Source organism: Hibiscus syriacus, unplaced genomic scaffold (assembly GCF_006381635.1).
Source record: "Hibiscus syriacus cultivar Baekdansim isolate YM2019G1 unplaced genomic scaffold, ASM638163v2 tig00110357_pilon, whole genome shotgun sequence".
NCBI lineage: Eukaryota > Viridiplantae > Streptophyta > Magnoliopsida > Malvales > Malvaceae > Hibiscus > Hibiscus syriacus.
The window spans coordinates 79554-99942 of NW_024062701.1; the positions used below are offsets into that span (position 1 = coordinate 79554).

Sequence of the window (20389 nt, forward strand, 5' to 3'; positions counted from 1 at the left end):
GTGATAGTCTTATATATAACAGAGCAGCAAGATATTGGTCTAAAATCTTTGACTTTGCTTGGGTTAGGAACTTTGGGGATCAAGGCAAGAGTAGTTGCATTGAAAGCTGGCAGCAGAGAAGAGTGGTGGAAGAAATATTTTATGGCTGCAGTCACATCATCTCCAACAATAGACCAAGCATGTTTGAAAAAAATAGGGAGTGAATCCATCAGGTCCAAGTGATTTTTCATTTCCCTGTCCAAGGATTGCTTCATTGATTTCTTCAGGAGTAACTTCTTTGACTAGAGAAGGGGCTAAATCTTGAGGAATTGAGTAATTCAGGATTTCCTTCAGAAAATTCTGGTCAATTTCTTTGATTCTAGGGTCTGGTTTCCCAATCAATTCTGTAAAAAAATTTAGCACTTCTGCTGCCATGGAATCAAAAGATTCTAGTCTCGAACCTTGATCATCAATAAGCATTCTGATTGTGTCTTTTTTGTTTTTGACAGCTACAGCAGAATGAAAGAACTTTGAACTCTTGTCACCTTCCTTGATCCAATTCAATTTGGCTTTTTGTTTTAGAAAAAGTAGCTCAGTTTCTTCAAGGGCTAGTAAGTCTTGTTGGATTTGCAATTCTATATCAATAGAATCCTCTCCTTTTAAAGAGACCAGTTGTTGCTGTTCAAGATCAATTCTCTTTTGCTTAACCCGAGAGGAGATATCACTATAAGAGGACTTGTTTAGGATTTTGAGACTTAACTTGAGATGCTTGAGTTTTAGGAAAAGGATCCTCATGGGGTTACCATGGAATTCGGTCTGCCAGGATTGGTTAAATTCTCTCAGAAAGTTTGGATGAAGAGTCCAGAAATTGAAGAACTTAAAAGGTTTTGGGCGGTTTGTGGGAATTTCTTTATCGAGCCAGGTGAAAGCCATACAATGATCTGAAACTCCCGGAGCTAGGAATTCAACAAAAGATTTTTGAAATACATTAATCCAAGTGGGATTTACGAGGACCCTGTCGAGCTTCCTTGCAAGAAAAGTATTTGTTTGTTTGTTGCTCCAAGTGAATAACGGACCTATAAAAGGATGGTCTTGAAGATCCAATTCATGTGTAACTTCCTGAAAATCTATCATTTCGGAGCTGGAAGTAGGGTAAAAAAGCTCATAATCTGAGCTTTCGTAAGGATGGAGAGTGATATTGTAATCTCCTCCCAAGATCCAGGGAAGGTGACCTATCTTCCTATCCAATTCGTGCAACTGTTGCCAAAGCTGTCTTCAGTTGATGTCGTCGTTGCTTCCATAAACTGCTGAGATGACAAAAGAATTCCCCATGAAGCTTCCTTTGACAGATAAGATTTGATCAGAAACAGAAATAGTAGTAAAATCCAGATTTTTCTTCCAAAGAACCCATATTCTTCCGTTAGCAGCAAACTCATAATTAACACTGACATTCCAGTTGGAAAGTTTACTGCCAATGATGTCCATGGATTTTTCTGGTTTGACTCTAGTCTCTAATAAACATAAAATATCAACGTTATTTTGTGCGGCTCTAAGAAGAACTTTATTTTGTTTCAGAGGATTGTTAAATCCTCTAATGTTCCAGAAACATAAGATCATTAAGAAGGTATTCCCGAGGATGAACCTTCATCCCTGCTGTAGAACTCTTGAGACTATCCAATTTACTCTTCTTTTTTTGTTTGAGCTCTTTGACTATTTCACTTACACCCAATGAAGCCGTACGGATCTAATAATTCAATTGCACATGTTGTTTCATTTTCCGTCGTCTATCCAATTTTCACAAATATTTTTCATAATTACATCAAATTATTCAAAAATATATATACATCTAATAATCAGATTAAATAATAAAACACTCAAAATTATATAATTAAAAAAGTACTTCATTTCACTTAGAGATCACAAAAATTTTAAGCCTTTTATGCTAAAATTCAATTGCACATGTTGTTTCATTTTCCGTCGTCTATTTGAATTACATTTGGCAACGAAAAATCTTCTATCCCCTGCTTATATTTATTTATTTAACTATTTAAATTATATTAATCAAGTCACGTATAATTAATATTTGACGAAAAAAATTGATGTGATAATCGATAAAATTTATATATTTACACATTTTATATTCATTGTTTATACATCTATTAATTTGATCTTAATTTTAATTTAATTCAATAAATATAAATAAATATAAATAAATATAAAATTTAGTTCGGAAACATAAAAATCTCGAACTTATTTAATCTTACATTTACTATAATTTAAAATACATATGAAATGTATCTAATTTTAATATAATTATTAGAATTACTTCGGTGGCTTATGTGCTCCCAAATAACTTGGCTTTTCACTCAATCCTATGGATCCAGTCTTGACCGGACACTCGCCGGTTTCTGATAATTAAAGTTGTCACCGACGACTACAGGGCCGGAATGAGCAAGAACCCCATCTGGCACCACCTGATGGTGACCTTGCATGTTTCGTTGTTTCCACTTCCCTAATCTCCTTCATCGGATCGCGTCTGTACGGTTGATCATCACAGTGAAGGAATGGATTCTCGTGAGGTATACCCACTACAGAATGTGATCTCCTCACCATCTTTGATTTGGGTGCCTCTTTGATTAGATCTCGGATGTTAATGCCGGTGGCGCCGTCCATTTCCGGGACATCTGAATCCAGAAGAACCGAAGCGCCAACGTTGAGAGCCCCCTCGAACCTACCGGAAGGTCGGCGGACATGAACTGCACTGAAAGAAGGAACCCTCACGGGGATGTACGACGAACCGATACGGAGAAGGTTACTGACGAGCAATCGGACGGTGCCGACCAGGGTATCGCTGAAGATACCGACGGTGAATATTTCGATCGAAATACCGGACGTTTCGCGGTAAAGAAACTCCGATGAAACCCTGAAGAGGAACTTATCGTTCCACGTTGGGTTTACACCGCCGACGCGATCAATGCATGTGCGAACCTTGACGGCGGAATCGGTCCAAGCTAGGGCGTACGTCTTCATGCGACGGAATTTCGATGTTTTCTTGAGTCCTTGGGCGGATATTAAGGTGATCTCCAAAATGTAATTGTTTTCCATCTCATCCTTTTGTGTCCTTCCTTTCACGTTTTTATTTCCTTTTTCGTTTCAAGATTTGATCAAGAATGAAAAGCAATGGGAAGGGGTATTGCCGGCGAGAATAAAACGACGGTGGAGACGAAGAGCAGAGGAGAATTGAAAGGAAAACGTGAAGACAACGAGGAAGAGAAGGATTAGCGTCCACGGTCTCTATATATTGGCAAAGTTTTCTCGTTATTGTTGGTAGCCAAAATGCGAGAAACTATTGGGTTGTTTGGATCTGTTTGTAATTGGAATAAATTTGGACCGGAAATGCAATCTGCCTCCCAAAATTAAACAAATACTTCAAGTTTAAATCATATTTTTCTTAAAACTTTCCAAAAACAGTAAGTCATATTATGATTCTTTAATAAAATATGACATAACCCAAGATCCAATAAGTATGATCTCACTTGGATCGCCACTTCCAATAATTGCATGTCTAAATAACCAAAGAAGTAAATGTATCGTTGATACATAACATTAGGTAGCACAATCAAAATGAAGGAGAGAAAATCATCCATACGAGCAATGAAAGTTTAATGTTAACATTCACACGCATCAATTTTAAGGTGTATACAAAAAGATATGAATTTTTAACTGAGGAAAGGTCAGAAAAACGGGCAACAGATTCTGCATAAAACAGATTCTGTCGGTCAACTTTTAAAATTCACCATAAATTGTACATAATGAATTATAATGAGTTATTTATATGGATAGATTCATATTCGAGTCTAGTTTTCAAAGGAAGAAATTGAATTAAATTACAGTGTGTATATCAATACAGAATACTGATTCTTTAAAGGTATTGCAAGTTGTATGAATATAAAAATTTTAGAATTTAAGTTGAAATGGATTAGAAGATGAAGAGTATTGTTTAAATGTTGAGTATATTCTTGGATGCTTGGAATTTAAGTTAAATGGCAAGAGACCATTTTGAATAAATTGGAAATGTTGAGAAGAATTTTAAAAGAATTCATTTTAATGGTTAGATGGTGTAATTCGAAAGGTTCCAAAACTTTGGGGACTTGTTTGCAAGTTATTAAATGAAGAAGTATTATTTGAGTAAATTATTGAATGCTGAAAAATTTATTAGAATGCTGAATTAAATATTGAGTTGAGGTTGAATTACAAATTTATAAAGTTAAGTGTTGAAAATCGAAAGTTTAGGAAAGTTTGGGGTTGAAATTTATAATGTTTTGAATATTGAAGATTTGATTTGGGTATTTTATTCAAGTGCTGGAATTTTAGTAATTAATGTACAATTATCATAATGGTGAAAGACCATTATAAATTAAAGAAAAGTTGAGTTGAATTCTAGAAAGAATTTAAAACATGTGGTTTGATTTTATAATTGGTAAAAGTTGAAGAATCATGTTGGGAATAATTATTTATGGAATTGAATAAGTATTTCGATAAGTTTGAAGTTATAATGGATTTATAAGTTTGGTTGATATTGATTTAGTTATCGATTTTCAAATGTTAAAATGAGCTTATATTAGTACGATACTAATATGTAGTTCGAACAATTTTTTATGTTATAATTTGATATTGTCAGACTACGTTAAATCTAGCAATCCAAACGATTCGAAAGGAAATGACAAAGCTTGTGACTATGATTATTATATACAAATTATGTAGTGAGGCAAAAGTGAGTGCAATTATTTATTTAATTATTTTGATCGATGATGACTTGCGATAAATCAACCTCATTCCAATTTACAGTATGATTTATAAAGTTTATAAAGAATATTTTTATAATATTCTATATCAGTTTTATGAATGATTTAGGGTATGAACTACCCAAGCATGATATTTTTATGATGAATTTATTATGATACATCAGCCCATTGTGTGTTATAGTGAGAACTGTTGGTACACTTGGCATGTCATTAGTTGAGTATTATCAACTTTGATACATTCATGTATCAATGTTATCATATTAGCTTTGGTACATTCGTATATCAATGTTATCATATCAACTTTGGTACATTCGTGTATCAATGTCTAGCACTTTTGGTGCTTATTCAGGTTATGATGGCACTGAAGTGCATCATATCTCAATATCAATTACGATTTACACTGTGTTGTGCATAGTGCGCACCTTACTCACGTATCTTATGTTCTCATAAATATGCATTGGGCTATGAAAATGAATATGCAAGTTGTGAATGATTTTCAGTTGACAGAAACATGATATGCATATTTTATTAGATATGATTTATCAAAATTTTCATGAGTTCATGATTTAAAAAGAAATTTCAGGTTTCAGTGAAGAAATCGACTTAAAAAAGTTGGTTTCTCAGTTTAATGTTTTAATTCAAATTATTTTATTTATGTTTATGATATTTTGAGATTTTTCTCACCTTAAATTATTACTGCCTCACTAAGTTATACTTAGCGCGTGATGATTTTCAAGCGTAGGGTCTGATTGAGATACAAACGTTTTATGAAGAGCCTTCCAAGCATCATGTGCATATCATCTATAATACCAGTATCAGTAAGACATCATTGAATTTCCTTTTGACTAGTAGTGAAATGTATAATTATGTCCGTAGTTTCTATTTATCGTATTTATTTTAAATAATTTGTAATAGTAAACTAGAACTATTTTAGTTTATTTTACTTAGAATAGTTTTATCAGTATTTATGCATGAAAAGAATATATTATATTTTTATGTTTTTAAAAGATTTCACGAAAATACATGGTTTAGTAAAATTATTGATTAACAAATGAATTTATTTTCATGTGATAAAAAAATATATTATAGATTGAGATATACTTTAAAATATATTTTTAAAGTTTAAATACGAGTGTTTTTAAATGAAACAATTTTTTAGGCAAATTTAAGTTCAATAAATATTTTTAAGTTGATGTGACGTCTTTGATTCATATATCGAGATATATATGGGTTAAGAGTGTTACAAATTTGGTTCAATCAGTTAATACATGATTAAAACAAAAAGTGAACACTCCTAAAAACGAGAGAGAGAAAATAAAAGAAGAAAAAATGATAAAGAAAAAAAATATACTTTTATATGGGTTCAAAATTATGTTGATGTAAAATTGACTTTTTTTAAGCGATGTCATTTTGAAGTTGTGTGTCAAGAGACGGAGTTAAGGATGGGTATGGGTTGAGCCGAGTTGGATTTTCAGTCCATCTGATCTGATTTGAAAATTATAAATTTTCCATTTGAATCCGACTCGAAAAATGTACACTTTTCACCCGATCGAACTCGAACTGATTTTTTGAGATACAATCCAAACATAACCTGATCTGGAATAATATATTTATTAAAAAATATTATTTTTGTTTAATAAAAATAAGGATTTAATTAAAAGAAAATAATATATAGAGTGGTAGTATTGCAATTATCCTTAAATATATAAGATAAAATTATAATTTTTTAGGTCAAGTATTTTTCACCCTAACCTGATTTTTTAAAAAAAACCCAACCCGATCGGATTGGATCGGGTTGGAACCTGTCGGGTCAAGTCGAATGCCATCACTAGACGGAACTATATAGGGAGTGGAGTGGAAGGACTCTTGAGTCTTGACCCTCTCAAAATTTTTGTTTTAATAGTATTTTAGATCTTTATCATTTTAAATTTAAGTAAAATTAGACTTTTGCCCCTCCAAAATTTTAGATTAAATACATGATAAATTCTTATTATTTTGAAATTATGTATCTGGCTTGCCTCTCTTAATGTTTGATCCTGACTCCGTCCCTGTATGTGCCATATCATAATATTGTTAACTATTTAATGACATAATGATCAAAATATACATAATTTAAAAGTTTACTAATTAAAGTGAAAATGTTTAAATTTTAACGAGCAAAATAAGAGTGAGAGTAAAGTTTAATGAGAAATTTGTAATTTACTCAAAATTTAAAATAATGAAATGGAATCACCAAAACGAATCGAGTGAGGTGAGTCAAGTGACAACCACCGCCAGTAAACGCTACCACTTTGGAATTAGATACAACAGTGAAGCTCTTGCAGAAAGCGCGGTGGAAAGTCATTTTCCCTTGCCCTCAACTCCAAATTTTCTTGCAACAATTCCTTTTCTTTTGTTTTAAATTGTTATTTCCACTCTCGCTTTCAAGTTTGTTTAGCTATTCCCCAAAAAAATCCTAACCCCAAATCCGCTTCTTACTACTCTCATTCATTTATTAACTGCAACTCCACTTCTTTTTTGGTCCTTGGATCCTTCAATTTTCGAATTCTTCTCTACGATTTTTTTTGAGGTTTGGGGTTTGAGATTTTGATCTTCGGAATCTAATAAGAGGTGAATTAATGGAGGTGGAGTTACACAGGCCTGATAATCCCGCCATGACCTTCGACGAGGTCTCCATGGAGCGTAGCAAGAGCTTCGTTAAAGCTTGCAGGTTCATTTCTTCATTACTAGTTTCTGTCTTTTTGGACCAGATCTGGATATTTTTTCAATTTGATTTTATTTTTGTTTAGATTTTTTTTGGTTGACTTTAGAAGTCACTGCTTGATTGCTGATGGGAGATGCGTGGGAGAGAAAATGACATGAATAGAGAAATTCCCTTTGTTTCCCAACGAAATTTTTTGTTTTTGTTTTTTATATATATTTCGGCGTCTTAATAACAAGACTCCAAGGTTTAGTATCGGTGGACCGTAGCATTTATGACTGAGTTAAATGTTAGATATCTTCCAAAGCTAGAAAGTATTGTCATAGCAATGGATGAATCTATGGTAAGTTAGATATAGACTCTTATTGTGTTTATTGAAGAACAGTGCTTGCTTGATTTCCACTCACGAGTTTAGACTTTAGAGCCATCGTTTCAATCAAGTAGAAAGGGAATTGAATTGATTGAGGAGAAAAAAAATTAAAAATCCGTGCATCTGAATACAACATCTGCAAAAGTTGAGACTTCTATATGGTTTTGCTAACTTCTTGTCCTTGTTTAAGTCTTAATGAATATTTTAGCTTATGCATTTTAAAAGTTTTCAGCATTTCGTTGTTATACTAATTGATAAATTGGATCCTTGTGTTTTATAGGAGCTGAAGAACTTAAGGCCTCAACTTTATTCAGCTGCAGAATACTGCGAAAAGACTTACCTCCATAATGAGCAGAAGCAGATGTGAGGCTACCTATTTTACTTTTAAACCTGTTTAGTTCATTTTTTGTGTAACAGCCTTTACATTTTCATGCAAGCAATACCATGATTGACTTCAGAGCATGATTGGTTTGCACGTAATGCCTCTGTGGTGGTTTTTTTATCAAGCTGGCATGCTTATCCATTTGATTCTGCTTGATTTACTTTAATTGTTCTCTTCTCATGATGCCACTTTTTTCTATGTGCGACACATTTGTTAGGGTACAGAACAACCTGAAAACCTGAAAGATTATGCTGTACGTGCTCTTGTTAATGCTGTTGATCACCTTGGCACTGTGGCTTACAAGTTAACTGATCTTCTTGAGCAGCAAACATTGGAAGTGTCAACCATAGAGCTAAAAGCATCTTGTTTAAATCAGGTAATCTCTTTGTACTTCTCTTGTTTAATATGCTAGCACAAGAAACATGTTGAATGGAGGGCCTTTACTAATTTTAGTTTTTTAACATTAGAAACTTCTTACATGCCAAACATACACGGATAAAGAAGGTCTCAGGCAGCAGCAGTTGTTGGCATTTATCCCAAGACATCACAAGCATTACGTTTTACCAAGTAAGAGTAGTTGATGGAAAGTTCTCCCCCCCCCCCTCCTCCTCCTCTTCCTGGAAGCTATTTACTGGGTTGGAGCTTTGTATTTTTTTTCTCATTTCCCTTTACTTTTTGTTCTTTTTTTTTTTTTTGCTTCTCTTCCATTGCATTTTTCTCTAAGCCAGATTCTGCCAGCAAGAAGGTACATTTTCGTCCTCAGTTACCAACAGATGCTAGGCAAAACTATTTTCAGGCTAAATCTCGTCTTCAGCCTTCGGGTATAATGTTTCTTAGCAGGCAGGACCTCATCTAATTTTAGTTGTTTTCTGCATTTTTGCAATATACTTTCTTATAGGAGGAAGGCAAGTATCGTGGCACTGATTAATGTTTTTAACTATAGATACTCCTGCATCAAAAACTCTTTCGTGGCATTTATCCTCAGAAACTACTTTGAAAGGGACTTCACAACCTTTAGCCAGGTTAGTTTGGCTTAAAAATTCAACATTGAATGGATATTTTCCTTCCAGTGTGTTCTTCTAATGTTTAGCCGAGAGCAAGAAGTTATTAACATTGCTTACCATGCAGCAATGAAATTTCAAAACCTTCTGTTGCCACTTCTGAGGTTTTCCAATTAGTGGGTATGTATATTAGACTAGTAGCTCATTTATTATTGTTAATATAAGGATTTTAATGATAAAAGAAAGAAGAAATGAAAAAAAAGGAAAAAAAAGGCCTTTGATGCTAAGACTTGTATTTTGACTATAATTCTGGCAGAAAATGGAGATAATGCAAGGACAAAGTCAGCAGCAGCAGCACCTTTTCCTGCTTCTAATGAGCAGGTGCCATCATTGGGTATCATACAAAGGGTAATGTTTAAATCACCAGGAATACATACATGCTTGATGTCCTTTATATAGATTCTATGTTAACACTAGAGTTGATTGATTTATCTTGAACGTTATCTCGATTCCGTTTGGCATATCAGTTGGTCTTTGGTTAGTGAGGCTTTTCGTTTCTTTTTTCATTTGTGATTTCCGGAAAATGTTTAATCGTATTCATTGAACTTTAGAATTTGAAATCTTTATATCCATTCAAAACGATTTACTAGGAACCAACTTTCGGTTCCAAATGGGTAATCCAAATTTCTCTGGGGATATTCCTATGTACTTTGTTGTATTGCATATTTAATATAAAATCTCTGTTATTTTTGGCAGGAATTAGAAGGTTTCAAACCTTTGACAGCATTCAGGTCATTCGGCAACCCAAATCGTCAGATTGTACGTGCACCTGTTAGGAGCAAAAGCGTGCTGTCAGCTTTCTTTGTTAAACAACAAGCAATGAAGCTAAAGGCTGGATATGTTGCATGAATCTCCTTTAAAACGAGCCAATGAAGATGATGGACGACACTCGCATGTAAGATCTCTCCGTTATGCAGATGGGGTTGCCTGTAAATAATTACCCTTCCCACGTTTTCCAGTTGGTTCCCTTATCAATTGTCTCAAATGAAACTATTTTTTTCTCCCTCATTTCTCTTGTATGGATTTTTTTAATAATGATTAATTTGTATAAAATATCTGACAATGAAGATGAGTAGCTCTACCCACTCTCATCACTAATTGGTGCTGCCTTGATCAATAATCCTATAATTTCATTTTTAAAATTAGCTGACTCTATTCCCATATGTAATGGGATAAGGTGGAGTTAGGGTAGTAGGCTGCCCCCAACGTTAGGTTGAGAGCAATTTCCGTAGAAGACCTCCGGCAATTATGAATTATCCACCGTGAGACCCGATCTATCGTCCTGATTTTAAATTAAATAAATAGATGATTATAAGGTAGTACATATTTTTAGTTTATTAATAATGCATACACATATTGTTAATATAATTATTTAAGCTCAAATAATTTTAAGAGAACAATATTTTCTTTTATTTTAAGCTTATGGTACCTAGAGTTCTCCAACTTTTTTTAAAAAAATTAATGGGAGTCTTGAACTATTTTACACTAATCTGCAAATTAAAAAAAATATCTAATGTAGTCATTTGAATAATAATTTTCATTGGCTCTTAACCTTATGGTCGTGGGATCGAGTTTCAAAGTGGACAATTCATAATTGCCGAAGGTCTTCCAAGGAAGTTGCTCTCAACCTAGCGTTGGGGTAGCCTACTACCCTACCTTCCCATTACATATGAGAATAGAATCAATTAATTTTTTTATTTATTGTTGAGTGTTATAATATTTACGTGATAGTTCATGATATAATAATTCATAGTGTTAATATAGTATTTCATGGTGCCTCATGATAACGTAGTAAATAAACTAGGTTAGTTTTTTTAGTTCCAAGATCAAGTTAATTTTTGGGTAAAGTATACAAATAATCCCTTGACTATAGAGTGATGATTTATTGAATCTATTGACTATTGAAGTCACAAAATGATTCCTCGAATATAGAATATTATTTTTTAAGTCTCTCGACTATTAAAAGTTATAAAATGATCACCCAACTATTCATTGTGTTTTAAACTCGTTATTTTTCGTTAAAAATGATGACAATTTGAGCTGTACATTAACATGTTGATTAATACATTATAATCTTTTGAGATTTTGGGATCGGATATTATCATATCCCAATCAACAGGTTAACGTCAAAATCAAACTGTCAATAATTTTTTAACTGAAAAAAATGAGTTTGGAACACAATAAATAGTCAGGTGATCATTTTATAACTTTAATAATTAGTAGATTAAAAAAAAGCAACATCCTAAAGTTAAAATGTCATTTTATAATTTTTAATAGTCGAATGACTCAATAAAATAATATCTAATAGTCGAAGGACCATTTGTACACTTTACTCTTAATTTTTTTAAAGATATATTTATTTTTTTCTGAAAAAATAAAAAAATTAATAACTAAATTTATTAGTAAATGAAATTTTACTGATTTTATACGTTTTATTTAACCCATTAAATCTAAATGGTTAACACAACCCGACCCACAATCATATCCTCCCTTTCAGTATTCAAACTCTAAAGCAACTGGCATACACCATCACCGTTTACAGATCCGATCTCAATATACGATTCCTTAAACTCCGTAAACAAGCTCGTTTGTTGATGAACTTCAGTATTATCCACAACAATGTCATCATTCTTGCACCAACGACCCATCCAGAACCCATTCTCAAACGCCTACCCAATCTCCCCACGTTCTTCATCAACCTCACAAAGACCCATTTCGATCTTCAGTCCAACAGGCCTAACTATTCTCCTCTCGCTCATGGTAATCCTCGGAGTGTTCGCGCCCTGGTCAGGCATGCCTCACTCCATGTTCTCTAACTCAAAAACGGCCTCTTCTTCTATTTCCAAATGGCAAGATTACTCCTTGGCCGAAGCCGCTTCCTTCGTCGCCAAAAACGGTACCTTAATTGTCTGCGCCGTCAGTCAACCTTACTTGCCTTTTCTCAACAATTGGCTGATCAGTATCACCAGACAAAAGCACCAAGAGAAAGTCCTTGTAATAGCTGAGGATTATGTTACTCTCGACAAGGTTAATGAAAAATGGCCTGGCCATGCCGTTTTAATCCCGCCAGCTCTTGATTCACAAACTGCCCACAAATTTGGCTCTCAGGTTCCATTCCTGCTTTGGGTTTTGTTTATTGAAAGTTATCTCTTTTTTTTTTTTAGCATTCTCAACTGATGCTTATTGGGTGCTTGATTTAGGGATTCTTCAATTTTACTGCCAGGAGACCTCGGCATTTGTTGCAAATTTTGAAGCTCGGCTACAATGTTATGTATAATGATGTCGATATGGTGTGGTTGGGAGATCCATTCCCTTATTTCGAAGGAAATCATGATGTTTACTTCACTGACGACATGACTGCAGTATGTATTCTAACTTTGCTATAATAGTTTTTAGCCTGTTTTGCTTTAAGAATTGCTAGTTTCATACTTGGAAGTGTAGATCAGACCAGTGTTTTGATGTGTTATTCAATGCAGGATTAGCCAAAATATTCATTAAGATTAAGCCATTCTATTAGATTAAGCCATTCTATTAGATTATGAGAAATCAATAAACTTTGGCTTATCGACTCGCAACAATTTTTCTGTCACCATGATTGTTAAGCCATGAATGATAGTTAAATTGGATTGTATAACATGGGTGGCTACCCTTATTTATTTTGTCTTGTTTTTCCTTTTCTGAGAAATGGGAAATAGAAGTAAAAGGAATGGAGAGAATGGAACGAAAACCATACCTTGTTCCTCTAGGACTCTAGGCTGCTATGTTCTGGAAATATTTTGCTGACTCTGCTTATTTCTCATAACGTTGCTTCATGCTTCTTCTCTTTGGTTCATCAGGTGAAGCCACTTAACCATTCCCATGATTTGCCACCTCCAGGGAAAAAGGGTCGCCCTTATATTTGTAGTTGTATGATTTTTCTGCGCGCTACTGATGGAGCAAAACTAGTAATGAAGAAATGGATTGAAGAACTTCAAGCTCAGCCATGGTCCAAAGCGCAGAAAGCAAATGATCAGCCTGCTTTTAACTGGGCTCTACTAAAAACTGCCGGAGTGGTATGTTTATGCATCTTCTTGTCTTTTCAATTTTGGGGTTGTAGCATATATGTACCTAATACTTCTCATTTGGAGTTCATACAATATCGAGCACTCGTTCATCATACCATAATTTGGAAAACATTGCTAATTGATGCATGAATTTTCAGTCACGAGTAGTTGCATCTTTTGGCCATCTGTAACATGGAAGTTTGGCTTATCATAATGCTAAAGGAACATCAGTGGTTAATCCAATCTGATATTCTTTAGAAATATATTTTGCTTGTGTCCTTGCATTTCTGGTCCATGGCAAACTATTGCTTTTGGTTTGGGTATGTAAACGCTGTGCTGTCTGAGATTTGTGGTTTTATGGGCCTTCTCTATCTTTGACATTTGTAATGGATGGTGTGTGACCTATTTCTGGTAGCAAGTTTTAGTTTTCTGATAATCATACATTAACAACGTGTTCTGCAGGTGGATCTCTACCTGCTTCCTCAATCAGCATTTCCGACAGGAGGATTGTACTTCAAGAACAAGACGTGGGTGCAGCAAACCAAGGGAATGCATGTCATAATTCATAATAATTACATCCTCGGGTTTGAGAAGAAGATCAAGCGCTTCCGAGACTATGGCCTTTGGTTGGTTGATGATCATGTCCTCGAGTCCCCTCTAGGCAGATTATGAAAAAAATAGAAATACCTAGGGATTGCTTTCTGCACAACCAATTACAGCCTCAACAACCACCCTAAGAGGTGGAACATCTTCTCAAAAGCATCTGCTTGTAAGCTCTTCTCAAAAGCATCTGCTTGTAAGCTCTCGGATAAACATTGATCATTAGGAGCCTGAGAGTGCAGATGAAATGGACCCTTAGCAGCTGAGAATGCTCATTTTCTTGAGCAAAATTCTTTCATTTTAATAGGGTTCAATCAAGGGGCAATTCCAGATCTTGTGTTGAATTTCAATTATAACTTTGTTTTCAGACCTGATGAAATCAATCTATTTCTTCCACATTTGTTTTCCTTGACATAATGCAAATACAATTTGTTTGTCGTATGGTTTTGAATGGATCTCTCCCAGTGATGCAATGATTTTATTTGAAAGGAAAGAGCACATAAAATTTATTAGCCTTATTAAAAATGTGTCGGCCAACAGCAAATGAATGTTTCTGAAAACAGATGCATTGTTTATGTCAATGATCAATTTATTTTAGAGTAGTTACTAGATGAATTTTGTTTTATTAATAAAAAAAAACCCCAAAGATCAATCTTTGTATTTATTGGTGAGGGGGAGAAATAAATATTTAAGAGCCGGTGATAATTTTACCAAAAACATATTTTTAAACAAAAAACGTGAAAGGAAAATCTTAATTATTTAAGTCAATTAAAGACAGAGCAAGCTGATACAAGGGGAAGAGTAATATAGATTCACCCCCTTGCTGCCTTTCTGTCACTGTCCATCTTTGGCAATTCAATGACCATTGAAATCCATCTGAATGCTATACCCCTCTTTTGCTCACAAGCTTCATCTTCCTGTATTAAATAAACTTTTAAACATCACTTGAGTCTTTGCTTTGTTTCCTCTTTTTTCCTATTTAGATTGAGCTTTCTTCTTGGGTTTCAAGGGCTAAGTTTTTTTCTTTTTTTGAATGAGAATGTAAATGGATTCCTTGGAAAATGGGAACTCGTTGAAGAGAGCCGCTAGTAGGAACGAAAGAAACCCGTTCCCCGCCCGACCCAGATCGAGACTTTCTCGGTTTTTGCTTTTCAAGAAGCTGGATTATCTCCAATGGATTTGCACCGTTGCTGTTTTCCTCTTCTTCGTCGTGTTCTTTCAAATGTTTTTGCCTGGCTCAGTGATGGACAAATCTCAAGATTCCTTCTTGGATGATAAAGATTCGGTATTCGGAGAATTGAGGTATTTGAAGGAGATGGGTGGGCTTGATTTTGGTGAAGATATCAGATTGGAACCCAGCAAGCTTTTAGAGAAATTTCAGAAAGAAAATAAACAAGTCAATTTGGAATCTTCGTCTGCTTTCAACAGGAGTCAACACCGTTTCCAATACAGAAAGCCTCAGCTGGCACTGGTTAGTGAAAATTGTCTTTTTAATTTTATTTCATTCATTGTTGGATCTTTTTCTGCAAGCTGTTATAAAGACTTCTGTTTTACACCTCAAGTTTTATACTTGAAGGTCTTTCCCGATCTATTGGTTGACCCACAACAATTGCTAATGGTGACCATCGCAACTGCATTGAGAGAGATTGGTTATGAACTTCAGGTAAATGACATTGACTTCGGGACACTTAATCATTTGTGAGTTGATATATATGTATATACAAATATATGTTTGGAATTTTGCCGCTGATTTAAGAACATTCTAGCTGTCTTTTCAGCTGAAAACTCAGTGCGTATATTTCTGGGAATGTTTGGGGTGATAGCATTGAATATGACTAACAAACTCTTAGAAGATGAAGTTAATGGTTCATCTTAGCTTCATGTGTTTTAATTACTTTCTTGGAAGGTCTACTCCCTTGAAGATGGTCCTGTGCGCAATGTTTGGCAAAGCATCAGGGTTCCAGTCACCGTTCTTGAAGTCGGACCGAATAAGATTGCTGTTGATTGGCTGAAGTATGTGTTTTTGTTTGTAATCTCCAAAATTTCCACTTCAGGATTGATACTTTATTTGACAATTTTTAATTGGGGGTCTTCATCGTACATATCCTTTTACTGAACTATTTATATTTGTATCAGTTATGTACATTAGTTCTTATATTGAGAAATTCAATCAAGTGATTGTGTAGGATTTTGCTTTCAATCAGAATAAGACTTCCTTTTCTTCCTTAAAATGATTGAGTTTCTCCTGTATAGAATTTTGTTCTTTTGGGTATATACTATATAATTGTGATATATTGTTTTGCAGCTATGATGGCATACTTGTTAGCTCTCTTGAGGCCAAGAGTGTCTTTTCTAGGTATGATATTCTTTAGGATTACTTTAGCATACATGCTGAAGACATTAATTTTTTTTTTATTTGATCTTTTATGTTTAAAATTTCCCCGGAAGTGTTACTTGTCTGACTCTATTAACATGAATGAGTTTGCCTGTTATAGTTTTATGCAGGAACCTTTCAAATCTATTCCACTTATATGGACAATCCCTGAAAGAGCACTCGCTCTACGTTCTAGAGAATACACTTCAAGTAGGCAGATTGAGCTTGTGAATGATTGGAAAAAGGTTTTCAGTCGGGCAACTGTTGTTGTCTTCCCAAACTATGCACTTCCGGTAATATGTCTTTGAAAATCATTTCGTCACTGATTCATTGTTAACATACTATTAACTAAAAGTTGTGGAAGGATATAGGTGCTATCAAGTCCCATTAGTAAGGTCTGAGCGAATGGAAAAATCCATGCAACTAAGTGATAATGCTCCTATTTTTTTTAAGAAAATATCATAGTAACTGATTTATATTTTGAGCGAGTTTTTACTTCAATGCCTAGTTCACGCTATTTCTGTTTCCCATAATGCCGGTGCTTCTAAGAGTGCTTTAGAACTTGTGATTTGCTTCTAGTGATTTGATTTCTTACTCTACCTTCTGCAGATGATGTATTCTACATTCGATTCTGGAAACTATTATGTCATTCCCGGTTCTCCTGCTGCAGTATGGAATGGAGAGAATGCTATGAATTTGTACAAAGATAATCAGCGTATGAAGATGGGCTATGGACCTGATGAAGTACTCATTGCAATTGTTGGAAGTCAATTTATGTACAGAGGCTTGTGGTTGGAGCATGCCCTTATTTTGCAAGCTCTACTACCCCTCTTTGCTTACTTTTCATCCGAAAAGAATTCAAATTCCCATCCGAAAATTATAATTTTAAGCAGTGATTCAACAGGCAACTACAGCATGGCTGTTGAGGTATGGCCATAATCACTTTATAGTTTATCAAATGCTGTGGTTGAGTTCATATGTCGACATAGTTTTTAAGCTTCTCACTTATTTTCTCTATTTCACGTATATTCCATTTCCCCCAGAGAATTGCTCTTAATTTGAGTTATCCTAGAGGTGTGGTGAAGCATATGGTCATCGAGGAAGATTTTGACAGTGTTCTCAGCATGACTGACCTTGTGATATATGGCTCATTTCTTGAGGAGCCATCGTTCCCAGAAATTCTAATGAAAGCCATGTCCCTTGGTAAACCGATCATAGCACCAGAACTCTCCAATATCAGGAAATGTGTAAGCCTCCGTCGCTCTTTTCTCTTCATGGATATTTGGGATCATTAGGCAAACAAACTACTGACTTGGCAGTAACAATTAGGTTGATGACAGGGTAAACGGCTATATTTTCCCTAAGGAGAATATTAAAGTTTTGACTCAAATCATTTTCGAAGTGATATCAAATGGCAAATTGTCGCCATTGGCGCGCAATATTGCTTCAATTGGCAGAGGAACTGTTAAAAACTTGATGGTTCAGGAAACTGTTGAAGGATATGCCTTTCTACTAGAAAATGTTCTCAAGCTTCCGTCAGAAGTTGCGCCTCCTAAGGTTGTTGCAGAACTTCCTTCAAAGTTGAAAGAAGAATGGCAGTGGAACCTGTTTGAGGATTTTCTAAATTCTACTTTCGAAGACAGGAGTTCCAAATTTTAAACACCTTAGAGGAACAATGGAACCATTCTCGAAGGGAGAAACTCGGTTCATTAATTGCTATGGATGATTCATTTTCATATGAGATTTGGGAGGAAGAAAAAAAGATACATATTCTCAATACCAAAAGGAGACGAGAGGAGCAAGAGGTAGGAACTGTTCTGCGAAATTATGTTACCCAAAAGTTTAGTTGAACAATTTCAGCCATCTTTGTTTAAATTGTTACTTAATGAAGATTCATGCTTTTTCAAATGTCTTGTAGTTGAAAGATAGAACCGATCAACCTCGTGGCACCTGGGAGGATGTGTATCGAAATGCCAAGAGGGCTGACCGTATGAGGAATGACTTGCATGAAAGGGATGAAAGGGAGCTTGAAAGGATTGGTCAACCATTGTGTATATATGAACCTTATTTGGTGAAGGAACATGGCCTTTCCTGCACCAAAATTCTCTTTATCATGGATTTGGATTGGTAAGTTTGTAAAAGAACTATACGGGTTGCATTTTTCTTTTGTTCACTTATTGATTTACTTAAAATGAAATTAAGAATTTCTTTAAAACTTATTTCTAAACAATTGGATACCCATTTCAAGTTCAAGAAATTGAAGTTGTAAAATGAAAGCATGAGTGTGCTGTTATTCATAATCTTGAGTGGCACTTAAAAAATATGTCCAATGGATGTTGCAGTCCACCAAAGGTCGAAGGCCGGGGATGGATGATGTTGATGGACCGTCTCGTCTGCAACTTCTTAACAATCCATACTACCGAGACACTCTTGGTGAATACGGGGCCTTATTTGCTATTGCTAACCGGATTGACCGTCTACACAGGAATGCCTGGATAGGGCTTCAATCATGGAGAGCAACAGCTCGGAAGGTAATAGAAAATGTCCAACCCCTCCTCTTTTCTTATTTTGTCTCTCTGTATGCATTTTTTTCGCTTCTGGGTTAATTGGTGAGAATTATGCCATTTTGGCTTAGCAACACCTTGAAGGAAATATCTTGTTCTTTTCTCTGTCTTCTTTACTCATACTTAATTGTGGGGCAAAAACAGGCATCCTTGTCTGATGTTGCTCAATCTTCATTATTAGACACCATCGAAAAGCGAAAGTATGGTGACGCATTATACTTTTGGGTCCGGATGGACACGGATCCAAGAAACAGCTTGCAGAGGGACTTCTGGTCATTTTGTGATGCTATAAATGCTGGAAATTGCAAGTAAGATCTGTAAAGTTAACCAATTATTTCAACGGAAAAAGCACGAAATTGTACAATAAAATTGCCTTAACTCTTTATTATTCCGTTTATTATTTCATTGCAGGTTTGTATTCTCTGAGACTCTTAAAAGGATGTATGGCTTAGAGCATGATTTGAACTCTTTGCCTCCCATGCCTGAAGGAGGCACATGGTCTGTCATGCAGAGTTGGGCTTTGCCAACAAAGTCCTTCTTAGAGTTGTTATGTTTTCAAGGTAAGAACTGTTATACTTAATGGCTTCTCTGCAAGAACAGTCGAAACTGTGTTTGATTCGTAAACATTTTAATGTCTGGTTCGCATTTTGCAGGATGTTTGTGGATTCATTAGATGCTCAAATGTACGATGAGCACCATCTAAGTGGTCACTGTTATCTCAGTTTCTCAAAGGTAATACCATAAAGTGCATTATTATTATGAAAGTTTAATCTCAAATGACCGGGGAATAACTTGTTCACCGAACTTTCTGAAATCGGTCTCAGCCTATAAATAGTCAAATGCTGTTTTCAGTGTAGTGATTGTGTTCTACAGGACAAGCATTGCTACTCACGGGTGCTTGAGCTGCTTATAATGTTTGGGCATATCACAGTGCACGTCGGATTGTGTATGTGAATCCCGAAACTGGTGTGATGCAAGAATACCACAAGTTCAAGGGTCGTAAGGGTAAAATGTGGATCAAATGGTTTTCATTCAACACCTTAAAGGCCATGGACGAGGATTTAGCCGAGGAAGCAGATTCTGACCGCCCAAAAAGACGATGGTTATGGCCGTCAACAGGCGAGGTGGTCTGGCAAGGTGTTCTCGATAGAGAGAGAAATCGCCGGAACAGGCAGAAAGAGACAAGGAAGCAAAAAAGTAAGGATAAACTAGAGAGGATGAGGCATAAACACCATCAAAAAGCATTAGGGAAGTATGTGAAACCTCTTGCAGAAGATATTGAAAACTCAAATTCAACACTAGCAACAGCAAACTAGTTCCATCTCTGTTTTGCATACTTGGCAGTAGATTCTAATTTGATAGTTCTTTAATTTTTTATTTAGTTCTACCCTTTTCTTTTGCTTTATAGGCCTTGTGTCAGGAAGAAATGCATTATTTATTTACATGTGAGTATTACTATATGTAGCTAAAGGCATCCTTCTGGTCATGGATATTCGTGAATGGCTCAAAC

At 35.1% G+C, this 20389-nt stretch overlaps 4 protein-coding genes and 1 pseudogene across 4 annotated transcripts; 3 read left to right on the forward strand and 2 right to left on the reverse strand.

Moving 5' to 3' along the window:
- Window positions 1–156: 156 nt before the first annotated feature.
- Window positions 157–1113, reverse strand: LOC120121165. Its single transcript, XM_039140598.1, has one exon. The coding sequence runs from the start codon at window positions 1111–1113 to the stop codon at window positions 157–159; it is 957 nt and encodes a 318-aa protein (XP_038996529.1).
- A 141-nt stretch (window positions 1114–1254) lies between these two features.
- On the reverse strand, window positions 1255–3084 carry LOC120121166. Its single transcript, XM_039140599.1, has 2 exons — window positions 2408–3084; window positions 1255–1570 (listed from the first exon to the last, which is right to left on the reverse strand). The coding sequence occupies exons 1-2, from the start codon at window positions 3082–3084 to the stop codon at window positions 1255–1257; spliced, it is 993 nt and encodes a 330-aa protein (XP_038996530.1).
- Window positions 3085–7813: 4729 nt separating this feature from the next.
- LOC120121167 (protein ABIL1-like) lies at window positions 7814–10162 on the forward strand. The gene is made up of 8 exons (XM_039140600.1): window positions 7814–7828; window positions 8455–8613; window positions 8705–8804; window positions 8966–9058; window positions 9181–9259; window positions 9366–9418; window positions 9555–9646; window positions 9995–10162. The coding sequence occupies exons 1-8, from the start codon at window positions 7814–7816 to the stop codon at window positions 10145–10147; spliced, it is 744 nt and encodes a 247-aa protein (XP_038996531.1). The 3' UTR covers window positions 10148–10162.
- Window positions 10163–11784: 1622 nt separating this feature from the next.
- LOC120121152 (UDP-D-xylose:L-fucose alpha-1,3-D-xylosyltransferase MGP4-like) lies at window positions 11785–14294 on the forward strand. The gene is made up of 4 exons (XM_039140591.1): window positions 11785–12406; window positions 12499–12660; window positions 13135–13350; window positions 13804–14294. The coding sequence occupies exons 1-4, from the start codon at window positions 11918–11920 to the stop codon at window positions 14011–14013; spliced, it is 1077 nt and encodes a 358-aa protein (XP_038996522.1). The 5' UTR covers window positions 11785–11917; the 3' UTR covers window positions 14014–14294.
- Window positions 14295–14817: 523 nt separating this feature from the next.
- On the forward strand, window positions 14818–20368 carry LOC120121151 (annotated as a pseudogene).
- Window positions 20369–20389: the final 21 nt, after the last annotated feature.

Excerpts from the sequence above, each read along its gene's own strand:
- LOC120121165 (XM_039140598.1), bottom strand. The coding sequence starts at position 1,113 with ATGATAGATTTTCAGGAAGTTACACATGAATTGGATCTTCAAGACCAT.
- LOC120121166 (XM_039140599.1), bottom strand. The coding sequence starts at position 3,084 with ATGGAAAACAATTACATTTTGGAGATCACCTTAATATCCGCCCAAGGA. Across the intron at positions 1,571-2,407 it reads TTCCGGCCCTGTAGTCGTCG|AGGATTTAACAATCCTCTGA; the intron begins GTGACAACTTTA and ends CTGGAACATTAG.
- LOC120121167 (XM_039140600.1), top strand. Across the intron at positions 8,805-8,965 it reads CAAGCATTACGTTTTACCAA|ATTCTGCCAGCAAGAAGGTA; the intron begins GTAAGAGTAGTT and ends TCTCTAAGCCAG. Across the intron at positions 9,419-9,554 it reads TGAGGTTTTCCAATTAGTGG|AAAATGGAGATAATGCAAGG; the intron begins GTATGTATATTA and ends TAATTCTGGCAG.
- LOC120121152 (XM_039140591.1), top strand. The coding sequence starts at position 11,918 with ATGTCATCATTCTTGCACCAACGACCCATCCAGAACCCATTCTCAAAC. Across the intron at positions 12,661-13,134 it reads TCACTGACGACATGACTGCA|GTGAAGCCACTTAACCATTC; the intron begins GTATGTATTCTA and ends TTGGTTCATCAG. Across the intron at positions 13,351-13,803 it reads TACTAAAAACTGCCGGAGTG|GTGGATCTCTACCTGCTTCC; the intron begins GTATGTTTATGC and ends CGTGTTCTGCAG.